Source organism: Myotis myotis, unplaced genomic scaffold, assembly GCF_014108235.1.
Source record: "Myotis myotis isolate mMyoMyo1 unplaced genomic scaffold, mMyoMyo1.p scaffold_m19_p_7, whole genome shotgun sequence".
NCBI lineage: Eukaryota > Metazoa > Chordata > Mammalia > Chiroptera > Vespertilionidae > Myotis > Myotis myotis.
Genome location: NW_023416379.1, coordinates 17,179,366 through 17,189,537, shown reverse-complemented (window position 1 = coordinate 17,189,537; position 10,172 = coordinate 17,179,366). Strand labels below are relative to the sequence as shown.

The 10,172-nt window shown below is 41.4% G+C and overlaps 1 protein-coding gene across 1 annotated transcript; it reads left to right on the top strand.

Annotated features, from left to right (window-relative positions):
* The first annotated feature begins 679 nt into the window (after positions 1-679).
* LOC118660158 (F-box only protein 31-like) lies at positions 680-2,188 on the top strand. Its single transcript, XM_036317278.1, has one exon. The coding sequence runs from the start codon at positions 680-682 to the stop codon at positions 2,186-2,188; it is 1,509 nt and encodes a 502-aa protein (XP_036173171.1).
* The last annotated feature ends 7,984 nt before the right edge of the window (positions 2,189-10,172 follow it).

Genomic DNA, 10,172 nt, shown 5'->3' with positions numbered 1-10,172 from the left:
AAGGTTTAATTTCAGACCATCCTTTGCGGTTACTTTAGGTCTGCAAAACTGCCGTGCAGGCCCCTCCTGAGCTTGTCAGGTCAGCATGTAGCCCCTTTCCTCCTCAGACCCCCTCCTACATTGCTGGTGGAAATGTAAAATAGCGGGGCCACTTTGGAAAACGAGATGGCCCGGATGGCCCAGAAGTTCCACTTCTAGGTACATAACCCAAAAGAAATGGAAACATGTTCACACAAAAAACTTGTACACAATGTTCATAGCAGCGTTATTCGTGAGAGCCTCAAACCGGAAACAACCCAAATACTCATCAACTGATGAATGGGTAAACAAAATGTGGTATACCCATACACTAGAATATAGCATACATAAAACTTTAAAATGTTATGCTAAGTGAAAGAAGCCAGTCACAAAAGACCAGATATTATCACTGCATTTATGTGAAATGTCCCCTACCCCCCATAGGCATATCCATACCGAAAGCAGATTAGTGACTGCCTGGGGCTAGGGCGAGAGGACAGGGAGGGGGCACTGGGAAAGGGAGGCGACTGTTTAATGGGTATGGGTTTGAAGTCCTACAATTGGCTCCTCTCTGGGGGGCGTGGCTAGGCCCTGGGGGCGTGGCTAGACTTCTGGGCGGGACACAGAGGCCCATGCTGTAGAGGCTATTACACCTGGAGGCATGGAGGAGTGTGCTGGCCTCTGCGGTGCGGGCTCTTCACGGGGATGTTGGTGTGGTCAGAAGCGCCAGCGACCAGCTGCGACGGCAGCAGCAGACGGCAAGCCGGCCCCGGCCCCCGGAGAAAAGCAAGTCGAGGCGGACGCAGCAGCGCGGTGCTGTGCGGGGAGTGGAGGAATCTCGAGCCCCATGCCGGCCCCGCACTGCTCGCTGCAGGACCTGCCGGTGGAGATGCTGGTGGAGATCTTCGCCTCGCTCCCGGGCACCGACCTGCTCAGCCTGGCCCAGGCCTGCACCAAATTCCACCGCATCCTGCACACCGACAGCATCTGGAGACGGCGCTGCCGCGAGGAGTTTGGCGTTCGTGAAAACCTGCAGAACCCGGAGACGATCGGTATGTCTTATCGAGAAGTCTATGCGAAGCTGTTCCACCCATACAGACACATTTTGGGATTGTGGCAGCAAGATAATAGCTATAGAACACTGCTGAATGTCGTGGCGGACGGCTTATGCATTACTGGTTGGACGTACAGGCCTTCCCTTAACACCCATGTGGATGGCCCACTGCTATTCCAGCCCTCGTTCAGAATTCGCCTGACGGAGAGGAAATCAGCCACGCTGGAGTGCCTGGAAGGCCTCCACCGCAGGCCCCACAGCCACCGCATGCAGATTCGGAAGGACAGGTTCCGCATCCAGTGCAACAAGACAGACCACCGAACGGATTCACCCACGCGGCTTAGGGGAGAAGGGGGGCTGGTGCTGGGGCAGGAGGACAGACAGGTGTATGACTGCCTGACCTACCGCCGCCTCTACCTCCCGCCACGCCACCCGGGGGACCTCATCAGGCCAGGCCTCTTCCAAGGCAAATACCAGAGCTTCAGACTAAAGAAGATTGCCATGCTCAGCTTCCATGGGAAGTATGCCAGGGTCACGAAGATCATGGGAGAGTCCATCGTGATGTTAGAGATCCACCTCAGGCGCCGCATCCAGCTGCGAGATGGCGAGATCTTCCGCAACTTCAACGAGCTCTCCCGCGTGGTCCAGGAGATTGACGAGCAGGTGTTCCGGGAGCAGCAGCAGCAAGAAAACGGGACTGAGGAAAGCGAGGGCCTTGGCTGGCAGAGCCCTGCCCAGCCCAGCGTCGGGGAGTCCGGGGCTGCAGCTTCAGAAGAGCAGCTTGTCCCGTTTGTTCTGCCTGCGAACGTGCTCTCAATAGAACAGAACTACCCCCGAACCTGCAGGATGTGTTTCTATGGCGTGGACACTGTTCCTGTTACCAGACATGGCTTTGCCTCCACCAGGCGCCTCCCTGGAGCCTTCATCCTGTTCGATGAGAACCACTTCGGGTTCATCTGCCTGGAGCTGAAATACTTCATCCTGTTCGGCAGAGTCCAGGACACCTTCCAGAATGTGGAGGCACCGTCCCCGCAGGCCTTCCTGGAGATGCTCTGGAACATTCAGTCCGGTCCGGGAGGAGCAGCTGGCATGCACTTTGAAGATTTGACCTTCTGACCAGGTTACCCACCTTTGTTGGTTTGTTTTTTGTTTTGGTTTTTTTTTTTAATATATTTTATTGATTCTTTACAGAGAGGAAGGGAGAGAGATAGAGAGTTAGAAACATCGATGAGAGAGAAACATCAATCAGCTGCCTCCTGCACACCCCCTACTGGGGATGTGCCCGCAACCAAGGTACATGCCCTTGACCGGAATCGAACCTGGGACCCTTCAGTCCGCAGGCCCAGGCTCTATCCATCGAGCCAAACCGGCTAGGGCTTTGTTTGTTTTTTTAATCCTCACCCAGGATATTTTCCCATTGATGTTTAGAGAGAGTGGGGGAGAGAGGGAAAGACAGAAATAATCGATGTGAGAGAAACACATCAGTTGGTTGCCTCCTGCCCAAGCCCAGACCGGGGCCAGGCTGGGTAGGAGCCAGCAATTGAGGTAGAAATAAACCTTAGACCCGTGGTTCTCAACCTTCCTAATGCCGCGACTCTTTAATACCGTTCCTCATGTTGTGGCGACCTCCAATTTCATTGTTACCAATTGAACATAATTAAAGCATAGTGATTAATCACAAAAACAGTATGTAATTATATATGTGTTTTCCGATGGTCTTAGGCGACCCCTGTGAAAGGGCCGTTCGACCCACAGGTTGAGAACCGCTGCCTTAGACCTTTCCATCCGCAGGTCCAGACTCTATCCACTGAGCCAAACCAGCTAGGGCTGAGCATGTCTTTTTAAAAAGAAAGAAAGAAAAAGGAAAGATCCTAAAATTAGATAGTGGTAATTGTTAGATTGTACAACTCTGAATAAAATAAAAATCATTGAATTGTAAAATAAATAAATAAATAAATAAATAGAAGAAGAAAAAAGCTACTACAAGTCACTTCTACTGGTCTACAAACTTCTCATCCTACATACTTATATTGGAATTAATTATCTTTATAATCAATATATCTTAACATTCCAAATACAAAGCATATAGAGAGTGTACAATGAAGAGAAAATCTTGTAGTGTAGGAGTGAAGGAGAGTCAATAGTATTTACTTTTGCCTCTCAGGTGTCTGAAGTTCAAATTAAGCAATGTTAACATGCTAGGATAAATTAATAGTTTCGTATGTGTTTTTATTCTATCAGATAATTCAGATTTATGACTGACCAAATGTAAAGATCACTTACAAAACTCTCAAAATTATATTTGGGCTTGTACAGAAATAATGTAATACCTTCCTAGGAAAATATAGCCCTCTTTCTACTGCCATTAAATAAGCAATATGGAAAATACTTCATAAGTAAGAAACAGTTCATGGGGTGGATTAAAATATTCCTTTTCATACAGACAAATTCAAGTACATAAGAGACTTGAGTGAGGGGTCCCTAGGACACTGAGATAAACATAGAAGTCCTGCTCCATTTCTAGAACTGTGTCATTTAGTTCCACCAAGACTGGCAGAGTTCACATACTTTCTGAGTCAAAAATTAAGAGTATTTCATTTTTACATATTTGTGAGAATTCCAGTATCCAATTGATCAGCCAGCAAATAAATCTTTAGAAGCAGAACCACTGGATTGGTCAAAGTTCCTGACATTTCTAGAAATAGCCATGACAGATGCAGGAATTGACAGTTGCTATGGGCTCCAAATATTATAACAAAAATAAAGAAATAAGCAAATATATTGACCACTGAGGAGAGCAAAAGACCCCAGATTATATTCACCGAGTTAGAAAAACAGGTGTGGTATTTGAATTCCAATTAAAACTAAATCTACACAGAGAATTCAACCACTATGAACAAGTAATTATGATTAATCATACCAAATAAAGTTTTATAAGACTACGTTAAACCTGAATCATCTGAATAACTACCTTAACTGGCCATTTCATATTTCTTACACAGCTCCTTAAATTTTGAAATCATATGATTGTATATAACTTATATGTTTATTAGGACCCATAAATGTAGGTGATGAGTTATTTTTAACTCTTCTGAATAGTTGGAACACATGGGATATGAATTAACAAGTTAATAAGTTAGAATTTGAGCAAACTGAAAAGATTTCAAGATATTAAATGAATTTCCATATGGTCATTTTAAGGCCAGAAAATATTGAAGAAAAGCAATCAGTATTCATCAAGATACACAATATTCTTTAGACTGAGATATAACTGTTTGAGTTTTACTATTTTAACACAAAAGAAGGCAACTAGTGCTCCTTAGGCTTCCATGAAAACAATCAAGTTGCCACAATAGATAACCACGCAGTTCAGCATTGAGGACTCACAAGATCCTAGGCAGACCATGCTTGACCCGGTGCACCCTAGAGATGTTTCCCCAAATAGCTCCCCAGAGCACATCTCTTTCAAAGGAAAGCTTTTGAAGGGGGGGAGAGGGGGGAGGCTGGATTTAGATGCGGTTCCTCATATTAACAGATGAACAGCCACACCCCACATGTATGAATTAATTCTCTCTTGACATGGTTTAGTCACAGAAATCCCACAGATGACTGCCAGGATGGACCATTATTATGCGCTAAAGAGAACAGTGTAATAAGGATGCCTTGTACTAAGCATTAATATTACACAGAATCCAAATTTCAAAAGAGATGAACTGACTCCATGAGACCAAGTTTACATCGGAACATATGGATAAACGCTGCTACCAATGGCCCTATAAATCAGTGAATTGCTTCCAGAGAAGACTTTATCTTAGATCAACACTAAATGTATTTATTTGTATATGTATACCTATCCTTCCCTTAAAAAAATTTTGTTTTGAGATGATAAGTTTTCAATTAAAACAGATCTAATCTGATCAAGCTCTACTTTTACAGTATGGTTTCTCCAGTAAATTCCAATTTTCGTAAATTATAATTCAACCAATCATCACAAAATATGTGCTAGGCACTGAGAAGTAGTCTTGCCCTAAAGAAGCTTCCCACCTCCATGGAGAGACAAGTAAGAAATTGCCATGGAAACTAGAAATTATAACATAACAAGTCATGCAGTGCAGCCAGAAGTAGAGAGACAAAGGAAAAGATTTAGGCCACCAGGGAGTTGGGGGTTAAAAGAGTTCAACAAGGGGAAACATGTCTGAACATCTTGGAGAACCCGCTGAAATTTGACAAGTAGAAATGACCAACCAGAGGGGGTGGGGGGCAAGAGGCACATGGCCAGCTAGAGCAAATAGCCCGTGCACACCCACTGAGGCATGAAACAGCACAGCATGCTCGACAAACAGTTGTTGAATTGGCATTGTATTTACACATAGAACAGTTGTGTTAATATATTCTATAATTTCCTTAGAAATAAACTTTGCATGAAAGCCACATTGCTGCTCTTCCCCATCTTAAATGGGTGGGTGTGGTGGAAATCCCATGAATTTTCTTAGAAATTTTGCAAGATCATCCAAAACACATTCTAGTGGAAAGTTACAAACACAATTACAGCAGACATAAATTCAGAAATGACTTACAGTTGAACTTAAATGAAGAGGAAGCCCCCTCCAATTTATATCTTTTCCATCACCCTTGGATTTCAGGGTTAGCATTTTATTCAATGGTTTACTCAGCAGCACCAGGAGGTAGAAGTTTTTCCTGCATGCACAGTGCCGAGGTTAGAACTCTGGACGGACCTGAGAGTTAATCTTGTCTTTGTTTCTCAGGAATTATGTGACCCTGGGTAAATGTTTTTATCTTCTCAAGCCTCAGTTTCCTTGTGTATAAAACAGGGGTTATACTAACATGCCTCAAATGGATAGTCTGACAATCAAATGAAGTTCTATCTAAAGATCTTTGCAGAGAGCCTGGTATGCAGTAAGAGCTCAATAAATAATTTTAAAATAAGAACAAAGTAAGGCAATACGTTGGTCTGTGATGCAAGCAAAACTTAGGAATTTATGCAATTATCCAAATAATTGAGAACGAATCCTCATTCTTGAGACATAACCAGCTAGTTTCGATATAAAAATGATGTGGGTGTCAGATGAAAATGGTTCGGGATTTGATTTTCCTAACAGAGACAATTCTTTTTCCTTTTAGCCTATAGGGCCAACCTCAACTTCTGATCTCACTAAAAACTGCCTAAACTTCTTGGACGTTTGTTGTCCCATTTAACTCTGTTGTTAAAAGATACTTATATTGTTTCCTATAAATAGATGTCCAAAAGAAAAGTACCTACACACCAAAGGATGCTGTACTGGGATATGTGAGAAGCCTGAAGCTCATAAACAGCATGGCACGCTTACAATAGCTGGTGGAAGCCCACACACACAGGAGCAGTTCCCATGGACTCCGTGATATCTTAGCGCTGTCCCCATTGACTGGCTCAGCAGTTGATGGTACAGCACAGTGTTTTTCAACACTGGCTGCATGTCAAAACCACCTGGGGCCCCTTTTAAATTCCCTTGTGTCTTCTGGTTGACCTGGTCTAGGCAGCAGCCTTGGCATCTGTATTTTTAAATTCCCCATGTGATTTAAATGTGCATCCAGTACTGAAAACTACTAGTGTGGCATAACGTCCACTTCTAATTTGGAAAACAAGAGAGGGAATAAAAGGAAGCACTTGTTATAAAATACTTAAAGATGTTTGTGTGTTTTTTTAAATAAATTACAAGTGGGAAATAATTTGCCATTAAATGCCTTTTGTTAAATTTAATTCAATTAAACTATAATTTTTACTGAACACTTATTATGTACACTATACATTGTGCTAATAACTGTCAGGAATATTTTGAAAAGTCAATTCCCTTTTTGGCAGAGGGGAAAATCTGATTAGGAAGACATTTACACACAAAAACATGATTAGCGATAATTGTAACACAGTAATATGAACAACTGAATAGTCTCATTCTAAAGCTCTGAGAAGATCAGGGAAAATGGCCAACGTGGCTGGGATTTCTGGGGAATACTTCAAGGAGGCGGCGGGACACAGAGGTCTGAAAGCAGCGAGGTATGTAAAAGAGAAGAAAGAGGAAGGACTCTCAGCCTTTCTTTTTGGGGATGTACATTGGGAAGAATCCCGCCTTCAAGTTAGCTTTCCAGGCAGGCCTACCTATTGTTACCTAGTTTAAAAGCATGCCCAGCCTGCCCTGGCCTCATCTGGGCTCTTCTTTGTTCACAATTCAGAACCTGTGTAGGATGTGAGTAAGCATGCCCCATGATTAAATGACAGCCGTAACCTCTTTCTGCAAAGGAAAACTCTCCAAGATCACAAAATCTGTAGAAATTAGATGTTTGTAAAACTCTTAAACTTATTTCATTTGCACTCACTATCCAAGTGGGCTTCCTGGCTTTCTTTTTTTTTTCCCCCTTGGCTAATGTTCTTTAGTTTAGCATTGGTCTTCATTCTACCATTTTGGTCCCTGGTTGTGTCCTCCCTTTAAAATGTTGGCAGTGTTTACTTTAAAGTAAGTTTTAATATCGGTTGAGAATTTTTCTTCTTTCATTTGCAATCTGTGGTTGGGAAGTGATCTGCTTTTTGTTTCAGATTGTTTTAATAGTTTCCAATATAATATTCCTTCTTGCACTGCAGTGGGTTCATTTACAAAACACTTAATGTTATTCGTGTCTTTGAAGAACTATATTCAGTGAGAACAACAGTGAGTTCCTTCACAGAGCTTGTGATGGTTTGTAATTGGCAAACTACTAACATGGCCAGGTTTATGAACTAATAAAGAGAAGGAAACTTTCGGATGTTTACTCTTTTCTTTCTATTCACTAATTTATTCATTCAACAAATGTTTATTGAAACATCTTCTCTATGTGTCAGGCACCACACTAGGCACAGATAAGGCTCAGCCTCTGCCTCCAGATGATGTAATTCTTTGGGAGGAGGGTGTGGAGAGGAGACAGAAAGAGAGACAAAAACACAATGTGAATAATGTCACGACAGAGGTATGCACAGAAGTTATGGGAAGCCCAGAGAGAGGGGAAGCTCATCCCTAAGTGGTGAGGCAACTCTAGTAAAAGCATAGGGTTTTAGCTGCACAAATAAGAGAGAAAAAGTCACGTCATACAGAGGAAGCAGTTTGTACAAAGGCCTAAAGTCACAAGATAGTATGAAGCTTAGAGTATGGAGGAAGTGACCCAAGATAAGACTGAAGAGATGAACAACAACCAAATATGAAAGATCTGGTAAGTGGTGCCAAGAGGCATGAACTTAACTGTATAAGGAACTTGGACTTACTGAAGTGCCGTAAGTAAGAAGATGAATGATCTGGCTTAACATGGCTGTGGTTTGGAAAACAGAGTGAAAGCAGGGAGAATAGAAGAAGTAGATGCAGTAACCTAAGTGAGAAATAAGACTATGAACCAGAGTAATAGACATTTTTATATAGTAAAGGGGATGAATTTGAGAGGCAGTAGAAGGTAGAACTGACAGAATACATAGATGATTTGAGGAGGATATACTAGTATATGGAAATGGGGAAAAGGCCGGCAGATAAGCATAATGTCTAGGTTTCTAGCTTGAACAATTGCATGGATATGATGCCACCACCTAAACGTTCCTCTCTTACACTCAGTGTGGCTTAAGTAAATTTTGCCCAGAACCAAGTTAAACAAATGTGTGTAAGTAATAATGGAAGTTTAAATGATTCATTCATGATTCAGTGAATAAAATGGGCAAAATTTCATTTGTGGTTATAATATTTGGATGATATCTGAATGGAGTACTTCTGAATTTGAGTCTATTACTTTTAAATAAATCAGCACAGGAAGTAGAGACTGGAAAATGTACCCTTTTGATAGGAATAATCTAAACACATTTTCCTCTGCTTATTAAAATCATAGACCTCTGATATCACTTCTCATCCGTTTGTTTAACCTCTGAGTCCAGAAAAGAGACAACAGGCAGACATCAGCTTGACCATAGCCAGGATGTCAACTGACTGAAGAATCCCATTGAGTCAAGGATTGGTCTATAGATTACCGATTCTGTGGGCCTTCATATGTACATGGCAGACCCTGAGGCATATTTAGGGTCACAGAGAGCAGCCTTTCTCATATTAAATATGTTATGCTACCTTACATAGCAAACATTTTTCTAATGTTTGATATGTTTAGAAGGCAAAGAAATTTGAAATGGCAAGAAACCAAAGAAAAAATGGTAAAAGGGCCTAGCCCTCAAATGAAATAAGAATGGATAGAACTATCCATTTCATGAATAATGAGTCTGGAGCACTTCCTGGCATATGCTCATTGGTACTATGTGTCAGAAACCAAATCAGTTTCCTGTCCTACTGGAATGTGCAGGCTAGTAAAAAAAGACATTTAACCAGTGACTAAAGTTTGCTGAAAATTCAGAAAATAAACCAGAAGATATGAAATTCCAAAATGGTAAGAAAATAAAATGAAATAAGAGTCTCTTGGCTCATTTCTAGAACACTGAGATACCTTATATAAAGTAGACCAAAATGGATAATAATAAAAGAATTTTAAAGAACCGTGGACATGCGTATAGACTCATTTTCAAAATGAAAAGCAAATTATAAAATGTGAACATAATAATAATTTGGGGCAAGAGTCTACAGGGTGGCAACCAAGTCTTTAAAGAAGAAAACACATAGTGAATGGTTGATATTACATTATTACATGTATATTATAATATGCAATTGATATTATAATATATAATATTAAAATTGCCATAAAATACACAATAATATATTACTAACATATTACAATACAACATATCGTACCACAATAATATTGTGTATTATATTACCTGAGTTCAAAGAAACAGAAACAATAGGATATCTGTATGAGTCTCACCTCTAAGAGCTGTCATGATACAGATGTCCATTTTTAGTGGTATTGGTATAACATGCAGAACCATCTGTAAATTAAGCTCGAGATTTTTCTTCCCTGCTGATTTGGTTCTAAGGAACTCCACTCGGGGTCATAGGCATGAACTGAGAGTGAGGAGGCAATACAACAGGAATCAGTTTTGAAAGAGTCTGAACCACTTGCTAGAGCATCTTATTAGTATCTTCTAGACTTG